A 26,214-nucleotide genomic window follows, 5' to 3' on the forward strand; every position below is an offset into this window, starting at 1 on the left:
CGTCCACCCCTTAGCAGGCCAATTCCTACTAAACTTCGGAGGCTGGACTTGCAAAAAATCTTTAACAGCCTGCATAGACTTAGCCTTGTCTTCCATTTTCTTCAAGACTGACTCCACAGGTGAACCAAACAACACATCAGACTGTAAAGGAGCATCCAAAATCCTTGACTTAACATGGTCAGATAAATTCTGATCCCTCAGCCAGGCGTGCCTGCGAAGAACTGACCCAGTGGCAGCCACCCTAGACGAGGCCTGTACAGCATCAAAACCACATTGTAAAGAATGCTTACCCACCTGTTCAGAGACATGTACCAAATCTTGTAATTCTTTACACTCAATGCCTTCCGCCAGAGCATCTACCTTAGACTTCAATTGAGAAAGAAGATAGTTTTGATATTTCAACATGTGAAACTGGCAATTCAAAGCCCTCATAGCTAAGGTGGAAGAAGTATAGACTTTCTTTCCCCATCTATCCAAAGCTCTGGCCTCTTTATCTGGAGGAACCGGATTTTTTACAACAGAGGCCTTGACACCCTTAGGTCCCTGACTAACAGTTTCTGGGTCCGCCCTAGGACTCTTATAAAGATATTTATGAGCTTCAGGCACCCTGTAATACCTATCCGGTTTAGCAGGAGGCAAAGAATCAGGATCAAGTGAAGCCTCTGCAAACACATCTTCCACAACATCCAGAACAGGTGGTATAGCCAAAGGCCTATGCTGGGGTAAAAGCAAAAATTCCCTAAGCCTTTTCCTGGAATCAGAGAAGTCCTGACCTTCCCACTTAAAATGTTCCCTCATGGAATGAAGAGTCTCTGAAAAAGAAAAATCCTCTGGAGGAGAAGCAGAAGGAGTCGAATCATCTGCATCAGAATCAGAATAAGGAGAGTACTCCTGCAAGTCTTCAGCCGAAGACTCTGAAACATCTGAAGCCTGCTCAAAACTCCCCAACTCTGGTTCCACCCTAGGCCTCTTATCAGGAGGGGGCAAAGAACCTCTAATCAAAGTAATTAAATCTTCTGCCATTTTAAGCATGTGCTTCTTGGGCACAGATCCTGAAGAACTAGGGGTGACACCAACAGAAGCCAAACCTGGCCTGCCTCTGGGAGAAGCCTTAGAAACAGAAGGAGAGGGCCTAACCACCCTAGGAAGGGAGGGGAGTACAGTAACCTGAGAAGCCCCTTCAGCCTGACCTGCCTCCTGAGAGGCCACATCCTGCAAAATCAAAGTCTCTCCCTGGGACTCCAGAGAAGCCTCCGGTGGAACCACCGGTTCCACTGACGCCTCTAAAGAACCGGCGTCCGGTACGGACGACTCTTCCTGCCTGGGTTTAGCTGCTTTGTCTTTGCGCTTCTTCGAAGAAGCGGGCGTCGGAGCATCCGACGGCATCTTATAATTGCACCGCTTCCCGAAGACCAACCTAGCACAATCTAACCTTCGCTTAATAGTGCGCTTATTGAACCTAGCACAAAAGCGACACCCAACAACGTCGTGCTCAGGCCCCAAACAAGGAATACACAAAGTATGATAATCTCTATGCGGTATCTGCTTCCCACAAGAAATACAGTTATTCACTTTTTCTGACATCCGGTAAACCACTGAGGCAAGAAAAAAACAAAATATTCCCCAACGGGGTACTTAGCCAACTTTGACTCAGTCTGAAACTCCGACTTCGAAAAATTTCAGAACGCCGAATGGCACTTGCAACGCTGCTTCTGCATCGGACCATGCGGCAAAAAAGACTGAGGATATGACGTCGGTCATGCGCATATGTACCCTGACGTCCTGATGTCAGTCTTATGCGCCTTGACCGACGTCAGCCTAATACTTTGATATTCGGGCCGACCGAGGACAGCGGACTACCCAAGTGTAAGGACTGCAGCAATGTGAGATGAAGAACATCTATTAATCCACACCCTACAGTCACTCTGTCTAGATCCAAAATCACTTCAATGGTTCGATTTCTACCTAAGTGATAGACAACAGGCTGCACTCTGGCAAACTAAACTCTCCACCCTATTACCTAATACCCTGGGAGTTCCACAAGGCTCTATATTAGGCCCACTGTTATTCTCCATTTTCATCAATGATTTGCATACTGTCATACCTAAAGTCAACTGCGTCCAATATGCAGATGACTCTACACTAATTTGCCCAGCTACATCCCCTACAGAGTTACAGCTAACTACCCAGACTACCTTTAACACGATAGAAAACTGGCTCTCTAATCGCCGCCTGATATTAATTACCAAAAAGACTAAAATGCTAACATTCCTACCAACACAAAGGTCTTGCCCCATAAACATCACAATTAAATCTAAGGATGGCACAGTCATCTCACCTGACCCATCTACTAAACTTCTAGGTGTCACTATTGACAACTACTTAAAGTGTGACCTACATGTTAACCAATTGATCAAAACCATCAATAAAAACTAGGATCACTGTATAGAAGAAAAAGCTTTCTGACTCTCCCAGCCAAGGTAGCCATTGCTCGATCTCACCTTCTCTCTACTCTCCTGTACGCATCTCCTCTTCTTCTAAATAACAATAAGACAACCCTAAACAAGATCACTAACTGTTATAATCACATCGTCAGATATGCCACTGGGCTCCCTTTTAGGACACATCACTGCATCAACCTAACTCAGCTCGGTTGGCTCGAACTACCTAGTCTATTGCTATATAACCAACTGATCATGGCCCACAAAATTATATACAACCCTGAAAACACCCCTGCACTCAAAAACCTAGTCACCCTATGTAACAACCCACGACCATTGCGCTCTTCTAACAGAGTCCTCATCCAGACATACAAAACTAATAATCTAGCCGGTGACTCTCTCCTTTCTAACTCTCTAGGCATATCTTGGAACCTTTTACCTCCTGAGATTACCTCACTTTCTGCTCTAAGTCATTTCAAAGCCAAGCTCAAACTATACCTGGGGTCAAAATGGACCTGCTATTGTACCAAGCCTGGCTAATCCTCTCTCCACATAATGTACAATTTGCAAATGTCACCCTTTAGTAACTACAACTTTCACACTTACTCACTTCTGATGTTATCTAATGAATTTTAATGACACTATTAGAAATGACAACTTTTTTGACTCCATGTTAAAAAAAGTGTCTCTCAATGTTCTTAAGTAACTTTTTTCATGCTACCCAAATTTTTGTTATAAAATGATACTTTGTTTTTTTGTTGTTGGAGCTTTATTCCCCGGGCCTCTGCTGAAAAAGGACATATATCCAGTCGGACTATCCCGGTTAACAAATGTAAAATAAAAATAAATAAATAAATAAAATTATATTAGCATCATTGGGGACTCAATGAATTCTCCTAATTTGCAATGGTCAGTAAACTTGGTCAGCCTCAGGCCATCCACATTTGCCTGGACTTCTGAGAAACAATTCCAAACAGTAAAGGGCCCAGCACAGAACCCTGTGGTACGCCACTGGTGACTACTCTTTTGCTAGAGGTGATTTCACCCACATTGACAATATGTGCCCCATCAGTGAGCCAACTGGCTTCCCATCTGTTGACATAAGGGTTAATTCCCATTTGGGAGACTTTACATATAATACCCGAGTGGAGAATTGTGCCCAAAACCTTGGCTAGATTAAGGTAGGCAATATGCATCATCTTTCCTTTGTCCAGGGCCTTAGTGACCTTCTTAAAGAATCAACCAGGTTTAACATACATGATCTACCCTTAATGAATCCGAACTGGGTTGGGTCAAGAGTTTGGAGATTACCTATATCTTTGTTGATAAGGTCCATAATGATTCTTTCCATGGCCTTGCAGATGAGGCTAATCAAGCGTATGGGTCTGTAATTCCCAGAGTCAGCTGATGGTCCCCCTTTGTGCACAGGTATTACTGCTGCTGTCCTCCATTCTGCAGGAACACAGCCAGTCTGCAGGCTGTGGTTAAACAAGGATCCAAGTGGGACTGCTAAGTTATGTTTTAAGCTGTTTAAAAGGCAACCTGGGATGTAGTCTGGTCCCAATGATGACGTGTTTTCTGCCTTGGAGACTGCAGAGATGACCTGCTCGCTTGAGATAATAGACAGAGGAATGACCAGTGGGGACAGGAGAGTGAAGTTTGCTCCAAATCTGTCACCTAGCAGGTTGGCTGCTACCTCCAGTTCAGTATGGGTGGTGCCATCCATAACCAGTTCAGCACATAGTTGTGTATTCCCCTTTAGATTTCAGACGTAGTTAAGAATGCCTTGTGATTATTCTTAGCTAGGGAAGTTATTTTTGTTTTGTAATTAGCTTTGGAGGACTTGACAAGATCTCTACTGCTTGTTTAGGCTTGAGAGGGATTTCTTCCTCTACTGAGCTGGTTCCCCTCTTGTTTTTAGACATTAGTTTCTTTTTGCTGTAAAGCCTGTTTATACTAGGGATCCACCAGAGTGGCTTGCTTTTCTGGCAAGACCTAGTTTTAATCTAGTCAGGTGCAGCATATTCTATACAACTGCTTAAGTGGTTATACATGAAGTTAGTGTACACCTCTGCACAGCAGTCTGTGTTATCTGTGTTCAAGGGGGACTTTGAAATTTCTTATGCCTTTGCTTAATAGGAAGTAATTTGTCTTGCAAAAAATTTTAAACATTTTTGAGCTTGATGGGGTATCTGGCCTTATAATTACATCAAAAGAGACTGAATTATGATCCGATCTAACCAGGAAGGACATCACACAGGGGGCTGCAATGCTCTCTCATTTGTGAATACTATATCCAGGACATCTGAATACCTTGTAGAACATGCTGATTAGCTGTTTCAGAGCATTTACACTGACAAAGTCCAAGAGCCTCTGAGTCTGCATGTCTGTGGTTGTGTATGTTTCCTATTCAATGGTGGGATAATTAAAATCACCCATGAGTAAGGTATTGGCCTTTATGGTAAGCGACTCTGGTAAGTCCAGGTATGCAGTATGCCTTTCCTGGTTCATGGTACGGGACCTACAGCTAGCTATTATGTGGTAGGGGATTTTACCTATAGTTAACTGGGCATGGTGTAGCTTGGGAGAGTCCTGTTTAACCAGATTTGAAGTAAACTTATCCTTAATGAAGATGGATATACCTCCTCCTTTGGTTCTTTCACACTCAGTTTGTGGTCTGAACATAAGGAAGGCATTGTACCTCTGCATGGCTGCGGTGCTTTCTGTGTCTTTGAACCACATACAATCGTCAGCATCTTCCAAGGTGAGGAGTGCTTCCAGGGAGTGCAGTTTCTTGTTTAGACTCCTAACATTAAACAGCAGTACCTTGAGTTTATCTAGAGAGGATTTAGTTACATTGGGAGGTTGGTTATTTTGACACTGCCTAACAAAGTCCCAACAGGGGGTGGCTAATGCCTTTGCCAGTATCCAAACGTCTAGAGGAGACAGGTGCAAAGCAGCATGGCCTATCGTCCATGTCCTCCCAGACTGGCAGATAGTGGATCCCCTTGGACTGACAGCAGAAGGTAAGCCAATAGTTAATAATTTTTTGTTTGCACTGTGGCATCATCCTTGGAGAAGTGAGAATGCTGCTTAAGGCTAGGCTTATTCCTGCCTAGTGAGAATGCTGCTTAAGGCTAGGCTTATTCCTGCCTATGACAAATAATCCGAGAGCTCAGTCATGCCTCTCTTCATACAGTCCAGACAGGTATGTTTTAAGTCATTCACACCCACATGAATTATGACAGTCATACTGGTAACTGGTACTTGAGGTTGACTAACATGAGTGCTTTGTGAATTGACAGATCCTGACACCTGACAAGCAGCTAACCGTAATCCTCACCTTATCCAGCCTGATGAGGGGAACATCCGTATGTCTCACTATGGAGTTGTCTATAACCAGTACATTGGGTTTTGTGGTGTTACGCCTTATGGGCTTATTTGTTGAGACACTGGTGTGTGTGTTATGTGCTGTGGTTGTTTTTTGCATTGCTATGTGTGTTACGTGGTTTCTGAAGGCACTGTTTGGGAGGCCTCTGGCCTTTTGGTAAGTTACTACTGAGTACCTCCACATATGTGGGTCTATGTATTGTGTCCTTATTTAGTGTGTGTGTGTGTGCTAACAACCTGTTTGGCATTCGGTTTGTCCATGTGAGAGTCTTGTCTCCAATTTCATAGTTTAACTACATCTCTCACATAAAGTATTAGTTGTTTCAGAAGTAAGTGGCTGTCAGTATACATGAGAAAATTGCTACACTGCCTCAGGATGTCCATATCCATCAGGCTAGCCAGGAAGATATTGGGAAACTGCCCATCCATGACAGCAGGTTTTACTGTATCTTTTATTAGGGAAGGGAATGGGTTAGTTTGACAGGACTGTGCTGGTAGCTCAAAGTCTGTAAGAGGGACATATACTCTTTGTAAACTTAGGTTGACTAATAAAGCAATGCTGCTCAATGCGCAACTGATTTGTTCATAGAGCAGCAAAAAAGCTTGGAAAGGTTTCACTGGCAGTTGTTTAGGGAAAAACTAATATTCAATCCTTTTGTGTCTACACATGGCACTGCCAACTGCCGCTGCTCCGAGAGCAGCACCAAGCTAACACGAGGCTTAAATATTAGCTGAAATAACCAGAATAAGGCAATCTACCTATCAGAGAGCACACAGTGAGCCTTCCTCTAGCAATCCCCATCTCAGCTGGGTCTAGCTCTATACACTTCTGTCACAAGGGTAACCTACTGCTCCTTGAAGAAATTTACTTACTTACTTAGTTTGTTTACTGGGGCAGTACAATGATCACAACAGACTATTTTTGCAGACACAGCCCATGTGAAGAAATTCACAAAATGAATAAATAAAACAGAACACATTCACAAACATGGGAGTAATCACAGAAAATACAGAATTCTACAGACAACTGAAACAATGAGCAAGTCATAACAGAGCAGAAAAACAAATGTGAATTAATTTTTGCAGTAAATATGGAAGGGAAACAGCTGCTACTCTAGGTGAAACAATAATGCCTTAATTGGGATTCCCCCAAAAGTATTTAACTGTGGAAACCAAAAAGCATCTTCCAAAATTCAAAACTGAAACACAGAAGACCCTGACTCTTAAGTTGTATAATTAGAGATAGTCATTTATCTAAACAATTGGGCACTGCTGAAGTTTCTGGATGAGCCATGCACAGACAGACAGTCACATGTAACATTGCTGCATATTTTACTACAATCTGGAAAACAATTAACAGAGTACATCACACTGTTACCTAAAAATTAGTTAGGTTCTAGACTACCCTGCACAGTATAATGTATGCCACCTCTCTGTTCATAACTTTTATTTTACATTTTTCATGGAAGATAATTCTTGTTTGATTATTTTTCAAGTGAAATGCTTTACTTTATTTCAAGTGAAGATGTTTACTATTTAATTTTAAATGGTTATGGCTGTTGATTTATTTATTTATTTATGAGCTTAAAGGTCCGTGCATTGAATTGAGTCTGCATGTCCTCCCTGCGTTCGTGTGGGTTTCCTCCGGGTGCTCCGGTTTCCTCCCACGTTACAAAGACATGCATGTGGAGCTTTTCTCCCCGGGCCTCCGCTGAAAATTGGCTTTGTTCCAAGTCGGACTTTCCCGGTTAACAAATGTTAAATAAATAAATAAATAAAATAAAATTGGTACTATTAACTATTTGGTAGTTAGGCCTAGTTCGCACAAAGAACCAAGTGCATTCACATTGCTATTTAGTGAAAAGAGACATACATCCCCTCAGAAAGCATCCAACAGTAAAGCTCAAAACAGCCAACGGGATAATTTCTTCTATGGGAAAAGGGTAGGTCAACTTTGCAGGACCAGCAAGCTCTCCTTACTACACGATTATCTGACTCTCACTGCAGGATGGATGAGCTAATTAGGATTCCTGGCAAGGAAAGCAAAAGTCATAAAGGACTCACTTAGCCAAAGGATGCCCCAACTCACATCTCTGCAGAACGAATGGAATGGAAGGGAGAAGTTTTAGCCTTTAGGAAGATCATGGGGAGGGGTTAAAAAAAGAGAGACAAGTTTACCTTTTCTTTCAATTTAATTTATTAGCAAGATAAACGATTGCTTTATTGAAAAAAAGAAGTAACACCTTGTTAACTGATCCTGTAATGAATAAGATTTTGTATGAATTCACTCTAACTTATTTACATTGCTGATATGTTGTCGCAGAGTTATTCTGGCATACCACTAGACAGTTTAAATTATTTCATTATTTAATGGGGTTCTGCCCCATGTGAGGATTGTTCAGTCTGTTCCTGTGTGATTAATACATCGGAGGAAACTGATGCAAAAGCAGATGGGAGGGGACAACTCCGCACAGCTCCTCGTGGTGTCCTGCAGAGTGATACAGCCAAAAGAGAGACTTTTCCAGATTTAAGTATTTTTTTCTGTTTTTTTTTGCTCCAACTGCCTTTTCCCACCTAAAAAGCGAGTTTCTAACTGATCTGTGCTTTAAAAAGTTTTAATTGTATTGCCTTCCTGCTTTTTACAGTTTTGCACTTGTTATATATCATTTTAAGTCGTTTCTGTATTGTATAACTGTTGTAGGCTACACACTAAAGTGCGCTAGCATGTTTATAGCATTTACAGTGTTTTCTGTGTGTTTTTCTGCTGTTTCCTGAAAAAAAAAAACAAAAAAAAAAAAAATTCTCTTTTCCCGCCTTTGCTGAACTAGATTAGTCCAGATTTCAGGCTTTGCTGAATTCCGGACTGTGGTATAGTTTCCTGTGTTGCCCATATCCTTACTTGGATAGGAGGAAGCTTCTCTGTTCACTAGTAAGAGTGGGGAGCTTTGAGCAGCCTATCTGTCCCTGGAGGAGTGGTCTCAGCCCTGAAACTAGTAGCTTATTGGCCGTTTTGGGTCAATTCCTATCTCTTTCAGTTTCCCTGCTTTAAAACCCACATTTGCGCGGTTTTGCACCAGTATACAACTCCACACAGCTCCTCGTGGTGTCCTGCAGAGTGATACAGGCAACAGAGAGACTTTTCCAGATTTAAGTATTTTTTTCTGGTTTTTTTTGCTCCGACTGCCTTTTCCCGCCTAAAAAGTGAGTTTCTAACTGATCTGTGCTTTAAAAAGTTTTAATTGTATTGCCTTCCTGCTTTTAAAGTTTTGCACTTGTTATATATCATTTTAAGTCGTTTTTGTATTGTATAACTGTCGTAGGCTACACACTAAAGTACGCTAGCCTGTTTATAGCATTTACAGTGTTTTCTGTGTGTTTTTCTGCTGTTTCCTGAAAAAAAAAAAAATTTCTCTTTTCCTGCCTTTGCTGAACTAGATTAGTCCAGATTTCAGGCTTTGCTGAATTCCGGACTGTAGTATAGTTTCCTGTGTTGCCCATATCCTTACTTGGATAGGAGGAAGCTTCTCTGTTCACCAGTGAGAGTGGGGAGCTTTGAGCAGCCTATCTGTCCCTGGAGGAGTGGTCCCAGCCCTGAAACTAGTAGCGTATTGGCCGTTTGGGGTCAATTCCTATCTCTTTCAGTTTCCCTGCTTTAAAACCCGCATTTGCACAGTTTTGCACCAGTATACAACTCTGCACAGCTCCTCGTGGTGTCCTGCAGACTGATACAGAATACAGAGAGACCCAAGAGACACTTTTCCAGATTTAAGTATTTTTTTCTGTTTTTTTGCTCCAACTGCCTTTTCCCGCCTAAAAAGTGAGTTTCTAACTGATCTGTGCTTTAAAAAGTTTTAATTGTATTGCCTTCCTGCTTTTTACAGTTTTGCACTTGTTATATATCATGTTAAGTCATTTTTGTATTGTATAACTGTTGTAGGCTACACACTAAAGTGCACTAGCCTGTTTATAGCATTTACAGTGTTTTCTGTGTGTTTTTCTGCTGTTTCCTGGAAAAAAAAAACAAATATTCTCTTTTCCCGCCTTTACTGAACTAGATTAGTCCAGATTTCAGGCTTTGCTGAATTCCAGACTGTGGTATAGTTTCCTGTGTTGCCCATATCCTTACCTGGATAGGAGGAAGCTTCTCTATTCACCAGTGAGAGTGGGGAGCTTTGAGCAGCCTATTTGTCCCTGGAGGAGTAGTCTCAGCCCTGAAACTAGTAGCTTATTGGCCATTTTGGGTCAATTCCTATCTCTTTCAGTTTCCCTGCTTTAAAACCCGCATTTGCGTGGTTTTGAGCGATTTTACGCATAGCGCAGCATCGGGCAGCGCCACTTAATATTCCCGGCTCCACAAAGTCTGCTCTTCACTTTTTCCCTTAGAACTGATCTAAATCTCAAAGTAAGCATTCTATTTTCATTCTAAAGCCCTGCACTTGCTCTAATAAGTAATCTTATAAATAAACACTAATAAACTAAAGCACTACACCCTCTTATACTCCTATTAAGTACTTGGCTCCCTATTGGTCCCTTCTGATCAGTCAAAAAGTAGTTCCTTATACTATTCTGGCATGTCCAAAAGTCAGTTTTGGGTTTACTCTCCAGTCCAGCTGGTGAATCTGGGAATCTTGAGGCAATGTTACAACTGCCTTATGTACACAGACCACCCTCTCCACCTCCCAATAAGCTCAAATATATGTGAGAGATGCAACTATATAGCCAAACTGGAGGCTGAGCTCTCTCAACCCAGTACTGGCACAGTCAGTCAGGAGGAGAAGGGAACCACACACACCACAAATCCAGTCTCACACAGACCTATCGCATCAGCAAACCAAACACAAACACACAAAAACATACTCGGAGGCTCTAAATAAAAATATGCCTAAGCAGCAGAGACCTCCAAAGCAGACATCCAAACAACCCCTACCCCACAACAATACCCACATATCACATAGTTCACAAAGTCAGTGTGCCACATAGTCACAGTCCTTAAGGCTAAACAACACACCTAATACACTTGTAATAGGTGACTCTATTGTCAGACACACTGACATCCCACTCACCAGACTGAACAAGGAGAAGGTCACTGTAAGCTGCCTGTCAGGTACCAGGATCCGCCACATAACACAAGCACTCAGGTCACTCCAAAGCAAGTACAAATATGACTCCGTCATTGTCCATGCTGGTGTGAATGACCTGAGACGTACCTCCTGGACTACATGAAAAGAGACATAGAGGAGCTCTCTGATCATGTAGCCCAGGCCGGTACGACCCTGACCTTGAGTAGCATCTTGCCCTCACCAAGAATGATGCCACAATATAAAGACAAAATGATCAATTTTAACAATTGGCTAAAGTATTGGTGTCATTCAAAGGGGATCCAGTGTCTGTCAGCCTGGGATGACATGCTCGATAAGCCACGTTGCTTCGCTAGGGACGGCTTGCACTTGTCACCCCTGGGCTTTCGAATACTGGCTAAGGCTCTTGCCACCCCCATAGTGCCATTTTTAGGTAAGGCTCAAAAGACAAACCCACCTCCATAGACAACACAAGGAAAAAAAAACTAAGGGTAATGCTGCTCAACGCCAGAAGTCTAAACCTCAAGATGCACACACACGAGGCTCTCCTCAGTATGGAGAATATTGATATCTGTGCAGTAACAGAAACCTGGTTCAAGGCTCACGAGAGCACCCCAGCACTACCAGGTTATACCTCATACCATGCTTTTCGGCCCCAAAACTCGGACCGAACCACAAAAGGAGGGGGGAGTATCCATATTCATCAAAGATACCCACACCTCCAGGTTAGTGGCACTGCACGAAGCATCGGAGACCATCCATGTGCAACTAACAGTGGGCAAAACTGCCTTTCAGTTTGTAGCCTGCTACAGACCACCCTCCCAAACTCAGGAACCCCACTCGGCTTTCCTGAGAACACTGGAGAATATGAAAGTCTCTCCAAACACCATTATATTGGGGGACTTCAACTACCCAAACATTGACTGGGAAAACTACTCAAGCCCCAACACCCTCGCCCAACGGTTCCTAGAATTTATAAACTCAAATGCTATGGAACAACTGGTCACCACTCCCACAAGACAGGAAAACATACTGGACCTGGTCATCACCAACATGGGGACTCTATGTTCCACACCAGAGGTATACCCCACATTGGTAAGGTCAGACCATAAATTAATCTCACTGGACATCCATATCCCATCCCCACCCCCAGCCAAGGAAACCACAGTGAAGAACTTCTCAAAAGCAAACTTCACATTTCTTAAAACTGAGGTGAAATCCTTCAAAGCCCCCAGGCCAGTGGAAAATATGGCCCAAACCGTAGAATCCTTTACAAACGCATTCTATGGACACCTACAGGAATGCATGGATCGTGCTATCCCAAATAAAACCAAGACTTACTCCTCTAAAGGCAGGAGACCTGTCTGGTGGACCCCGGCCATAAATAAGCTATACAACAGAAGGAGGAAGCTACTACATGATGGAACAAAATCCCAAAAAGGGAAGGCATCTCTGATCAGTACTAGCAAGAAACTACGATCCCTCATAAAATCATCTAAGGCCAGCTTCAAAAGAAAAATTGTACAAGACACTAAAGATAATCACAAAGCCTTCTTTAGTTATGTCAGGAACCTGGGTGGCAACTCCCAGATATGCTCTGAGTTAGTGCAAAATGACAAAAAATACACTGAACCCACAGACATTGCCAACATCCTGGCAGACAGGTTCAGTGCAAACTCCCCAAAAGAGCAAATGTCTATCCCAACAGAGTGTAGCCTCCCTGACATCACAGATGCACAGGTGAGAGCTGTCCTCTCCAAAGCAAAAAACACAGCATCAATGGGACCGGACGGTGTCCCGGGCTGCGTCTTAAATGAGCTCCAAGAAGAACTGAACCCTCACATAAAGTCACTGTTCAATCTCAGCCTTACTACAGGATATGTACCCAAGGGATGGTGTACAGCAACAGTGGTCCCGCTCCACAAAGGTGGTGCCACAACGGATCCCGGAAACTATCGCCCTATAAACCTGACTAGCCTGGTCTGCCAGGCTATGGAGCGTATCATCATGGAACTCATAAACAAAGACATTGGGAACCTCCAGACACTGGATCCTACCCAATTCGGCTTTGTTAAGGGCAGATCTTGCCTCTTGAACCTGGTTGACTTCTTTGAAACAGTTACCAAGGCCATAGATGAAGGAAAGGTAGTCCACACAGCCTACCTGGACCTCGCAAAAGCCTTCGACATAATACCCCACTCGGGCATCATAAATAAGCTCACCAGCTTAAATATCAACCCCTATGTCACAACATGGGTTGCAAACTGGCTCAGGGATAGAACCCACATGGTCAGAATTGCAAGTGTCATGTCAGACTCTAAACCAGTTACAAGTGGCGTCCCACAAGGCTCAGTCCTGGGACCTCTCTTGTTCGGTATATATTCCTCTGAGGTACAGGCTAACACCGGAGGACTATGGCTGACCAAGTTCGCAGATGACTGCAAACTGGGTGCCATAATCGACTCTCTGGCTGACACAAGCATCCCCCAAAAGGGTCTGAGAGAGATGGATAACTGGTGCCAGAGCCATGGCCTAAAGCTAAATGCCAAAAAGTGCATAGTCATCCCCTTTGGGAAAAACAAAGTGCCCACAAATTACCACGTAGGTGGTAATCCATTAAGTACGGAAGAAGTAATCAGGGACTTGGGGACCCAAGTAGATAGTAATCTATCCTTTGACAATCACGTTGCCAGAGTGGTTAGAAAGACCTTCTATATAGCCCACCTTATCATGAAAGGGTTCACATCTAGATCAAGAGAGGTCATTGTGCCCCTCTACTCATCACTCATCAGGCCCATAATTGAATACAATGCCCCATTTGGGATGTACCTTACCCGACACCTGCAGCAACTGGAAAGACCCCAAAAGTACCTCATCAAGAGGATCAAGGGACTCAAACAGATGCCCTATGCAGTTCGGCTAAAGAAACTCCAGCTCTACTCAGTTGCTTACCGCCTACTCAGAGGCGATCTGTGCCTGACGTATAAAGCCATGTCCAACCCAGAATTAATGGACATGCTCCATCTCAGGAAATCCAAATCCCTTAGAGCTACACGCTCCAGGGACTTAAATCTCAGCACAGAAATAAATAGGACATGCTGGAGGGACAGAATCATATCCCAGAGGCTCCCCTCACACTGGAACAAAATCCCAATCCATGTTAGGCAGAGCCCCTCACTGACCCTCTTCAAGAGAAATCTTGATGAGTGGATGGGAGATCGTAAGTTTACCCCTGGGATCTCTTCTGTGTCCCTGCTAGACAGAGGCACAGTAAACTAACCTTAAAAGGGCTATTTTCTGTGACCTACTATACAGAGGCACAGTCTACTAATCTAAAAGGGTGGCGAAAGCCAAACACACTCTGGCTAGGCTTATAAATGCCCTAGGGCAGATAGCCTAGTATCAACCTATGAACATATATTATAACTGTTTTACTAACGCTATTTCTTGTATCTGTGGGTCTGTTATATACTGATGAAACCAATTATTTATTTAGAACTAGATTACAGGAACATTATCAGACATATTTGCAGTACAAATACAGCCAGCACCTTGACTATACATTTTTTTGAATATCATCAAGGCACCATATTTGAACACATTAATTCACAGTAACATTACATGATCTTAAACAGGAAAGTAACTGGGAAACATGTTTATACTTTTACTATAATCTGCTAGTTTTAAATGGAATTACTTAATACATGGTAAAGTGCTTTAGAATGACTGAACAAATTCAATTTCCTGTTGATCTTGTATATGTAATTTGTGCTTTTTAAAGTTAATTTTACTCTCTGTGGAAGGCTGTTTGTTGAGGCAGCTGGAGAGAGTAAGCTACTTTATAGAACTTTTAGCTATTACAAGCCTATTTTCTGTTTTGTTAGTAGTTTCATTTAGCAAGATATTTCTGATTAAAGGATGTGACCAGACATAAATAATTTCTAATTTTGTTTTCATACACAAGACAAATAACTTGGAAAAAATGGACATCCTTGACCCGAACCACAAACCAAAGAAAACCCAGAAGAGATCTAATACTCAAACCTAATACAGCTTAGATAAAAAAGCAGTATTTAGCTGGACTTATGAATATATTAAAGGCATCCGATTGTATATTACATGACCAAATACCTGAAAGAATGATTAAATAATTTTGGTGGGAATCACTACATTGTTAAAAGGACATACAACCATACAACCAGTTAAGAACCAAAAAAAAATGTATTGTTCTACATGACATAAAATCATCATGGAAAGGCACTAATATTAGGGCTCCTAAGGGCTCAGTACTGGGTTCTATTTTATTCAATCTGGTATTTTCCACTGTTATCTATTTAATCAAAATTTTGGATATCCAAGTATGCAGATGACTGCAAAATTGGGCCCCTTATACATAATATCTACTTCATCAAAATTTTGGATATCCAAGAATGCAGATGACTGCAAGACTGGGGCCATTATACATAAGGCCTTAAATGAGTACTTGAGCTCCCTTGAAGCATGGGCTACAAAAAGAGGCATGAAGTTTAATGAGAACAAAAGTAAGGGAATTATGCATGGAGCTACAGCTGATATTAATATCAAAATGGGCAATCGAAAACCTAGACATTACACCACTCATCAAAGATTTAGGTGTTACGATTGTCTCTGGGCTGATGATGAGGCAAAATATCACAGACAGAAGGAAAAAGAAAGCAACAAACAGAATTAATATTTACCACAGTGGAATCCAAGGATATAGGTATACTTACAGCCTTGTTTGTATCTATTGTGAGACTAGTAGTGTAATACTATTTAAGCTTTTGCCACCTGTTGGCTGTGGACACAAGGCTCAAGAACTTGCTTTGAAGCATTAAACTAGCAGGATGCAGAATATTATGAACCTCTCATATACTAACAAACCAATCAAAATTGTGTTCTGTATAGGTTCCTAAGGAGTAAACTAATTTTGAATGCTGACTTTAGAACCATTCTTGGTCTTTTTATTGAAAAACATTTTCCTACAGTCAGGGAGAGGAGTCCCTTACTTATGATTCAGTGTAGCATAACCAGTAGGAGGGGCAGGTATTTTACTCAGTCCCCAAGTGCAGGAATAAACTACTCACTGAGACTGGAAAATAAAGCAGCATGGATATGTTTAAAACAAAACTGGATAGGTTCATTGGAGACAGAAATTACTCTCACTGTATCTGGAGTCTGCATTTTTACTGGCCTGTGCAGCTACTAATAGTATGACACTATGATAAAATAATTACAGCACCATGAAGCTTACCTGTACATTAAATCAATCAGCATTTCTGGGTCCTCCTGGTGCTCCTTCATCTTAACAGTGTCAGAAAGAATCATGTGAAGATTAAATACCAAATCCTGAACCTGTGAAGGGAGAAAATAAGACCTTTGTACTACAGAAACAATATCCCAGTCTCTCTAAAAAAGTCTGAAAGTTTTCTCTGTCCCATGTCTAGTTTCAGTGTGCCTAAGACTGTTTTTCATGTCTTGGGTATAAAACTACAAACATACAAAGGCACCTACCTGATCTGGGAATGTTGTTTCTCGTAATTCCAAATCTTCTTCAGCATATGTCAGAATAGTTTTCAAAGAACGTCGTAAAAACTCTTCATGGAAGTTCTGGGATGTGCCAACCAGAGATGACAATGACATAGTTACCTGCATTTTCACTCTGGCAAAATTCTGAAATTTTTAAGGAAATATTTATCAAATAATGGGAAAACAGATGTGAAGTTCAAATGACTACATGCAATAACACAGATCCGATACTGGAGGTCAGAAATAATTAAATTTTCTGTTTTTAAGTGAATATTTTATACATACACAAAGCCTTCCCGAATGCTGTTTAAGTCAAACAGTTACATGATGACTCAGTTTGGTTGATTTAATCTCATCCTCCTGTCCTTTCCTGCAGTCACAATTCAGTTATTAAGACTGTAGACACAAGACCAGCAGAGTAGTAGCATGATTAGTGTTGCTACACTGCTGAATTTGATTTTCCCAGCTGTGTTGCCGACTGTTCAAAGTCTGAATGTCCTTCCCATGTCCAAACCCATTGTCAGTGGAGTTGACCACTTCTTCCTACATCCCAAAGACATGCAGGCAAAAGGACTTATATACATCTATAACTAATGCTAGTATATGTGTGTGTGTGTGTGTGTGTGTGTCTCCCTCTCTCTCTCTGTCTGTGGGTCAGTGTACAAACAGATCCCTTAAAAGATGAAAAACACAATTCAGGGAAATGTGATTCAAAGAATCCTACACATCTATTTCACCAAACTATGTTTGATTAATAAGTTTATGGGTAGGTGGGAGGTAACCCCCAAGAAGAAGAAATAACCCCCCTTCACCTACTCCTACTAAATAAAACCTACTCAAAAGCTGCAGTAATTCAGGGCAGGTTAAAATTCTGCAACCAAATAGGTTTACAATGGCACTTTCAGCAAGTGTTGACGCCATGAGATAGTAAAAGCGTATGCACTTCCCTCCACTACTGTGCCACTATGAAGTTAGCAAATAGGTCTGGGGTGATGCAGTCAGCTTGTCCCCCTGAAAAATATACTTTTGAGTGCCTTTTATTGATTTAATTTTGTGGTACTCTGATTTGCTGAAATTTCCACTGAATCTAGTACTTGTGGGGGAGGGGGTTGTTTCAATGACCAGACACTTTTTTTTTTAAATGAACCAGATATACATAATCAAGTTCTGCCATCATTTAACCATTTCTAAACCATATATTCTTTTAAGGGTTTTCAAAGAACCAAACCATGAGGCACAGACCACATTTCCCTATTCCAGCAAATGTTCCCAACTCATCCTATGGGATTCCCCAGTCAACCTGAGACACACTGTCATGGGTCTGTCCTGAGCCTCCTCCTAGGTTATGTCTGGCTATCATCTGTAAGAGGCATCCATGGGATATCCAGAGTAGATGCCCAAATCATCTCCCTCAATGGACTCCCGTGAATTCAAAGTATCCATTCTACTCAGAGATCCTCCCAGACTATAAAGCATCTCATTCTAGAAGAAAATCAGTACAGCAACTGAGAAGGAACTTGATTTTTATCACTTGCATCCACAATCACCTCTGTTTGATCAATACCCTAAGCATATGAATATAGGTGTGAGGAGTGGGACAAACAATGATCCATATATTCAAAGCTTATGTTTTCTCCATCTTTTTATTCCCAACTATAGGAAATCAACAGCTTCCTCTCATCAACCAGGCAGCCACCTTTTTTTTTTCCTTGTCTTATTACACCTTAGCCCATGGCCTGGCTGAACCAGAGTTCCACAATGTCAGGCCCACTCTGCCATATTCCTCTTCAGGCTAAAGTGCAAACTTTGTTTGTTGGGTACATGCCCTTGACACTACCTGCTAGCACAGCCAATGTCTACTAGGTGTTAGATGTGCACTGGGCTGGGCAACCTCCTCCCCAACCCAGATGGGTAAGTCTCTGTCTGTACACATTCTGTCCCTTCCTGACTTGCTCCCCCATTTCTGGGTCGATAATTGATTCCAGGTCATCCTTGTCACAATCACAGTACTGATTCCAGGTCATCCTTGTCACAATCACAGTTTTATCCCCACTGCAACATGAGACACTTTAGGTAAACTGACAACTCCATACTGTAACTCACGTTTCACTTTATCACCACAATTTGGCACAGTGTTTACAGTATGGCTACCGCAACACATATTTGCTGGAAAATCTCCTGACTCCTCTCTACCCCAAAAATGAACAAGACCTGAGATACTTAAGCTCCTGCACTTGATGTAGCTTTTCTCTTCTAATCTGCAGATAGCAATCCGCTCTCTTCCTCAAGAGAAACATGAATGACCTCAGGTCTGGAATTGGGTGAGTTTCATCCCATATACTTCAGACTCGGCAGTAAACCATTCCAGTGCACAACAGAGATCACTCTTACTTTTTCATCTATTTTCCTTTGCACATTAGAAAGAACTATTAACCAGGTTAAGTTGGCTGGTTCACAGATCCTTTTCAGCCAAGATCTGAAGTTTAACAGTATCAAAATCAAGATCTGTGGTCTAACAGAGTACAGTTACAAAAGTGGAGTTCTGAGTAAGAGCAATGAACATAATGTACCTGCTCATAGTTTAGCTCCTATACACATTACATGAGGTGCTTAATTCAAGAGACAACTGTCATCTGTTAGCAATGATGTTTATCTTTTGGTATTAGATACATAGTGTTGATATTTGCTAGCAGCATAATCACATGTTGATATTAGATCTCAAAATATGCAACAAAAACAAGAGACCATTAAAGTTTGCCAGAATTTTGCTTCATTTTGAGTCAACAAATGCAGAATTCATATTTGCATTCTAATTTAGTAATAACTGTAATCCAGTTTAGTGATGCTCTGAAATATAAAGTCAAACATAAGTAAAAAGTAAATAAACAAAATAAATTGAGATTATTCACATTATTACATTTCTGCAGGATTAGAATTTTTAAAACATTCAGATTTTTTTTGCATACAGTATTATCCCTATAACAGTTATATTCATGAGTTCAGTAAAGAGGTATTTGTTTGAGGTTGGCCTGAAATACTAGTAGTGTTTCTGGATTCTAATTTCAATAGGCATTTGTGGCCAAGAGGACATCATTATCTGAAAAAAAAGAAGATGCAGCCTTTGCGTTACCATACTGGATACTCCTCCAAACCTTCACTGTACATTAAAATCATGTCTATAAAACCCATGAACAAGAGGGGAGAAAGAAAAAAAAAACAAATTCTTGTTGAAGTCCTGCACCTATCTTTAATGTAGAGGTCAACTATTCCTTGCACTAGCAAAAATACTTTTTCAAATGGAGGATTTTGGACTACGGAATGGATTACCAGATTGGGTGGCAGAGATGAAATCCAGATGCATTAAGGAGGGCATGGTACAAGTGGAGCAAAAGTGATGGGGAAACAGGAATGATTGACAGGAAGAATGTTAAATGCACTTGAACAGTAAGGGCAGACTAGATATTTCTTACTGTTTCCATCAGTTATCAAGCAAAGGTAACAATGTATTCAGCTTAACGCAGAGAAAGCAGATGCAAATCATACTCTGTGAAGACAAAGACCAAATGGTATATTGCACTGGGCCTGGGATGGTCAAATGTTTCTGAATCCATAAAAGACAAGTACAGTAAAATGGTAAACTTCCACGGTCCCCCAAATATCAATGCAGGGATTTAAAAAGACTGATCCACTATTCCACAGGCAGGATGTAAATTGCACTGCTCTTCATGAAGTTCAACTACAAAATTAAGTCTCTGAGGCTGAACAACATGACTTTTATACACCTGTAACTAGAATAGGTCTATTTAAGTTTACTGAATGTGTGAAGATTGGGGAAAGATAGGTGAAGGCTGCCAGCCTAGTCAAATAGAATTTGATACATAATTCTATCATATGTATAAATAAATGTAAAATACAGGCTTGTGTTTTTAAATGAAAGAAAACACTGTAAAATGTGAACTTCGAGATTGCTGCAACACTGCCATCTGCTATAAGGAAAACCAAGCCAAGCATTTCAAATGTTCTTTAAAGTTACAGTTAAAAAATGGTGCCAAAGTGTCTGGCTGAACACATTCTTTCTATTGTCTTAACTTAATGAATAATTGTTAGAGTGTACATGTGAAATGTCTTTTATTGTTGTAGTTTCCTGAGCAGATGTTAGCTTGCTAAATAATGCAGTTTGTTTGTCTGGGAACTCCAGACTAAGTGTCAAGATGATGTAATGTGAATACTGGGAAAACCTAAGTGTCAAAATGATGTAATTTGGGAGGGCCTTAGCAGAGCTGTTTGTTAGTGTTTTAAAAACTATTGTTCAGTGAGAGACTGAAAGTATTTCTCTTGGACCATCAACCCCAGTACTGCTTATGCTCTTTATGTATGTAAGCAAGATTATAGCACTGTGTGTTCTCTTAAGAATAGCTAAAGATTAGAAAGCTAGATTTTGTTTTTCTTTGACATCAGACCTGTCCTACTGTATTGTTTTTATTTTATTTTATTTTTATTTTACATTTGTTGACCGGGCTAGTCTAGCTGGATATATGTCCATTTTCAGTAGAGGCCCGGGGAGATAAGCTCCGCTTTTATAATTTTAATGATACTAAGTTAAAACCATTAAGCACTACATGTAAACATAATAACATAATAATAAGATAAAACATTTTTGACATTGATACTGGTGATGTGGTACAAAAAGTGATGGAATGACAAAGTATTGTAGAATATGACATTCATGAAGTATACAATAAACATGTACTGAGAGAGGGATTAAGGAAAAATCAGCTGAAAAAGAAAGTAAACTTAGTCAGGGGTGAAATAAGTCAGCTGTCAAGAAGTAAAGTTAGTCAGGATAAGTACAGGGGCACAGCCATTGTGTTTTGAGGTAAAGTTTGAGTTTCTTTTTAAAGGGAGACTTTGAGGGAATAGAAGAAAGTTCAGAGGGAAGCAGGTTCCAATCTTTTCCAACAGTGTTTGAGAAGAGAGAGTCTCCGGCCTTGTTGTATGACTTGACAGAGTCTATAAGAAGTTTGTGTGCAGATCTCAGGGACTTAAGGTTGTGGTATGGGCGAATCAGACTGGATAGTATAGGTGTTTTGTCAGGTTGATAAAGAATTTGATGGGCTATGCTTAGCTGGTTAATTTTTAGTTGCTGTTGATATTCCAGCCAGCCTAGTTGTTTTAAATTAGTACAGTGGTGGGTTCTGTATGGGTTTCCTGTGGCAAATCTGGCTATGTTGTGGTAGGAGTTCTCTAGTTTTGACAGATTTTTTTTTGATAAGTTGGTAAAAATGGGGGAGGCATAGAGAAGGGGTGAGATAAGGTGGGAGTGGGCTATAGTTGTTCTAGATTCTGGAGTGAGGAAAGGTTTGATTCTGTAAAGAGAGCCTATTTTTTTATTAATGGTTTTCAGTGTGTTGTTAATATGGGCATCGAAATTAAGGTTGTTGTCAATGGTAATGCCTAGTAGTTTGGTAGTAGACTCTTGTGATATAAGTGTGCCGTTTGTTGATGTTATAGTAAAATCAATGAGGGGAGATTTGCTCGAAGGTGTGAAGAGGAGCAGTTTAGTTTTTTTAGAATTGAGTAGTAGACAATGCTGGGAAAACCATTCTTCTACAGAGTTAAATATGTGTTGTGTGAGGGAGTGAAGGTGTGATACAGATGTGGCTGAACAGATAAGCGTTGAATCGTCTGCGTACTGTAGCTTGGGGAGCTACTTGGTGTAGGTCATTGATAAATAAAGAAAATAGGAGAGGACCTAGTATAGACCCTTGTGGGACACCAATGTTGACAGGTAGTTGGGAGGATAGAGTGGAGTTCCAGAGTACTGCTTGATGTCTGTTGTTTAAGTAGGACTTAAACCAGTTAATAGATTGGGTATCAATTGATAAGGATTGAAGAATGTGAATGCTTATTTGGTGGTTGACCATGTCAAAGGCTTTGGACAGATCTAAGAAAAGTGCTGAGGAAAGTGTGTTCTTGTTGCGATTTTTGTTGATTGTGTCTGTAAAGGAGAGGAGGGCTGTGGTGGTACTGTGGGATGGTCTGAAACCGTGTTGGGTGTTAGAGAGTAGGTTATTATGGAGAAGGTGGTGAAGCAGTTGTTTGTGGACACACCTTTCCATGATCTTAGATAGGGGCGAAAGAAGGGCTATAGGGCGGTAATTAGAAATTTCAGTAGAATTTCCACCCTTATGAAGTGGGATAATGTGGGAGATTTTCCATAGTTTAGGGACATATCCTTCAGTGATGGTTCTATTTATCAGGATTGAAATTGGGAAGGCTATTGCTTTAGCTGCTAATTGCAAGTATTCCGCGGGTAATAGGTCAGCAGAGGGAGTACATGGTTTGAGATTTTTTAGAAGGGAGAGAATATAAGTTGTCGGGACTGGTTGGAAGTGAAAAGGTGGGGGTGGGTTTGGGTTGCTGTTAGACATGTGTGTGTTTTTGATGGGGAGTTGACTTGCTAAGGTTTGAATAGTTTCGATGAAGAAGGAATTAAAGGAATTTGCTGTTTGGTTGGGGTTATTTATGTCAGAGCCTTGTGGGTTGGGCGTGACAGGTTTGCTTGGCTGTAGTAATTGATTTATGGTTGCCCAGAACTTTTGTGGGTTATTTTGGCGAGAATGTTGAGGTTTCAGGTAATAATTTCTTTTATCGTTCATTATTGCTTTTTTAGTTTTATTTCTTAGTTGCTTAAAGATTTGGTAGTCTGCTGTGTTTTTAGTTAAGCGAGATTTGTTCCAGGCTTTATTTCTGAGAGTGATTTTTTGTTTGGTTTCTATAGAGAGCCAGGGGGCAGGTTTAGTTTTGATTCTAGTGGAGCGTGTGGGGGCATGGTAATTGAGGATAGTTAGAAACTTAGCATTAAAGAAATCAACAGCTTCATCTAGTGGAAGATGTTTTAAGGGTGTCCAGTTGCATGCTTCCAGTTCAGTTTGAAATAGCTCCAAGTTGAAATTTTTTTTGGATCTGATTGTTCTGGTTATGATTTGGGTAGGAGGGTTGGTTTTAAGCCTGATGATGTAGGTTAGTAAGTGATCACTTATATCATCAGGGAGGGTTCCTGTTTTATAAGTATGGGGTTGGTTGTTGGTGAGTATCCAGTCTATGGTACTTTCCTTTTTGTTAATTTTATTTATTCTAGTAGGGGAGGTGATGGTCTGAAAGAATCCATAAAGGTTAATATGGCTAGTAGGTTGTATGTTGTTACAAGATTGCCAATCGATGTTTACATCACCTAAGATGATTATCTCTTGAGGTAAGTTTAGTGACAGCCAAAATAGGATCTTTTCTATGGTGGAAATGTTGTTACCTGGGGGAACATAAATGCAGATAATATAGATTGATTTGACTTTGTTTATTTCTAGTTTGGTAATAAGAAGTTCAGCATTAGAGTCCTGGGGAGGTTTTTGGTGGTATGTGGTTATTTGAAGGCTAGATTTAAATATGGCAATACCTCCACCTTTTTTAGATTCTCTGTCGAGACGTAAGATGTTATAGCCAGGAGGAATGATTTCACTGTCTTTAGTTGAGGGTTTTAACCAGGTTTCTGTTAGACAAATAATATCAAAGGAGTACAGCTGTAAGAGAGCATGTAGTTGAGTTGTTTTATTATTAATACTACGTATGTTAAGGTTGGCTACTGAGAGTGAGTTTTTGGGTTGTCTAAGCAGTGGGTTTACAATGGGGTTTAGTTTACTGGATTGATTTAAGGAGGAGTCAGTTGGACCTGGGTTTGGGTGAATATCTCCATTTTTAAGTAAGAGGAGTAAGGTTAGGTAAGTAGTGTTTGTATATTTACTATGTGGAAGGGGTATCCTTATGGGATTGGGGTATACATGTTTAATGTGGGTTATTCTATGATATCTGGGTAATAGATAGCTAGATATGGAAGTTTTAAGTTTCTGTGTGATCTCTGAACTCTTGGATATCTCTGTGGTGTAGTAGTTTTGTCTTGTGTTTTTAATTATTTATTATTAAATATTTAAAACCTTTTACCTGTGGCTGGTTTTGTAGAGAAGTAGGCTCTGGAGTACATTGCATATTTATAGAGGTTATCGTAATAAGACACTCTAATAAGGCTTAAGACTGAATAGTCACATTACCAATTGGATAATAATATTGCACAATAATAATTGGACACCCTTTTAAGGGCCTTTGGGTAGCTGATAATTATTAAGCTGGTGGTGGCAGGAATTACTACTGTATAGTCTGGCTAATGGGGCACAGCTGGAAAATCTGTCTCAGCCTTTCCCAGGAGTGTCTGTGAAGTTGTACAAATACTTATCTCAAAGTGTGGGTGTGTGTTAGCTACCTGGGCAGGGACACGAAGCACTGGTTGGACAGAGAGGGTACTGGAGGTTAGCTTGCCACCTAGGCTGAGATCTGGACCCTATAACTGCTCCAGTGGGGAGTCTTATTGCGGACCTGGAGAGCAAGGGAGCAACAAGCCCCATACTGACTGTGATCTGTGTGTGCACTTAAGGGAAATTATACTTTACTGTGTGTATTAGTTATCCTTTCGTCTTCTAGGAGACGACCTCCCTGGTGTTAGCGGTGAGGATTGAGGCTCCTTAATTGCTGGGCCAGGGCACGGTCGTCACAGAATGAAAAAAATATTGGCAAGAGTCTTGTTGATAAAAACTTATCAGTATCACAGATCCCTGTAATCAAAAAGTGTTAACCAGATATCAGTAAAACAAAAAGCTCTATACCACAAAACTACTTAAGCAGACCACCCCTCACTTACACATACTACGTCCATGATGGCACAGTCACAGGAGGAAGGAAAGAGGCCTCACACAGTGAGTTATTCACTACCAGCTGTGATAAACTGCACTCGCAATGATTCCCACTTCAAAATATATGTAAAAAATTCTTTGCTAACTGTAAAGGAAACATTAAACAGATAAAATTGTATACATGGGAGGCTTCACCACCTACACGCCTTACTTAAAATCCATGACTACACAACTACAAAGAAAAGAGAAAACCACACACAGGGAATTACTGCTGATGCCAAAATACAAACAGCACTTGCACTGATTATCAGTAAAACTCGTATCACATACAGATGTTATAGTTGAATAAACAGTCTATTACTATAGCTATTGTAAGTACATCAATCTACAATAAATTAACTCTGCACAGAGTCTAAGATACACACTTGACCATATCAGTGGTTTTCAACTAGAATAACTTTTTCCCCCTTTTTAAAAATGAGGCTCAATACCACTTTTTGCCAATTGGTGCTGGGACTACTTTACATACATCACTGAAAAGGTAACTTAACCATGACATCCCAACAATACTTAATTCCTCCAGCATTTTTGGACAGATCTCATTTACTCCCAGCATCATGCCAGCATGGAAATATTTTACTGGCACACTGATCTCCTCCTCAGAAATGGACCCTATCCCACCAGCTGCTTCGAACAATGGCTTCTCAAAAAAGGATACTTCCATTAAGTTCGGGAGATCTCCAAAGTGCTCCTTCTACCACCGGTAAATCTCCACTAAGGTTAGCACTTTACTTGTTCTGAGAAAGCCTAGACAATGTCTCCTCCCCCTCTCCTGTCTCACTGAACAGTTTGACAAAAGCAATTTATGGCTATCCGAAGGTCATTCTCCGTGCCCTTTCTAAACTCTTCCCAAACAATGGTTTTCATCCCATACAAGGAACTTCACTTTGGCAAAAGGAAAAGTTGCTGCTTTCCTCACTACATTAACCTGATGGCTTCCTTCAGTACACATGCTCACAT

General features: G+C 40.9%; 1 protein-coding gene across 1 annotated transcript in view; it reads right to left on the minus strand.

The window, feature by feature from the left end:
- The window catches only part of DOCK7 (dedicator of cytokinesis 7), a 3,076,229-nt gene that overhangs the window by 386,153 nt on the left and 2,663,862 nt on the right, over positions 1–26,214 (minus strand). Inside the window, exons 39-40 of the mRNA XM_044085545.1 lie at positions 16,442–16,600; positions 16,182–16,282 (exon numbers count right to left, since the gene is read on the minus strand). Of these exons, the coding sequence (XP_043941480.1) occupies positions 16,182–16,282; positions 16,442–16,600 (260 nt within the window). The remainder of the gene's footprint in view (positions 1–16,181; positions 16,283–16,441; positions 16,601–26,214) is intronic.

This window comes from Protopterus annectens, chromosome 10.part0 (assembly GCF_019279795.1).
Source record: "Protopterus annectens isolate FY-2018-M chromosome 10.part0, PAN1.0, whole genome shotgun sequence".
NCBI lineage: Eukaryota > Metazoa > Chordata > Ceratodontiformes > Protopteridae > Protopterus > Protopterus annectens.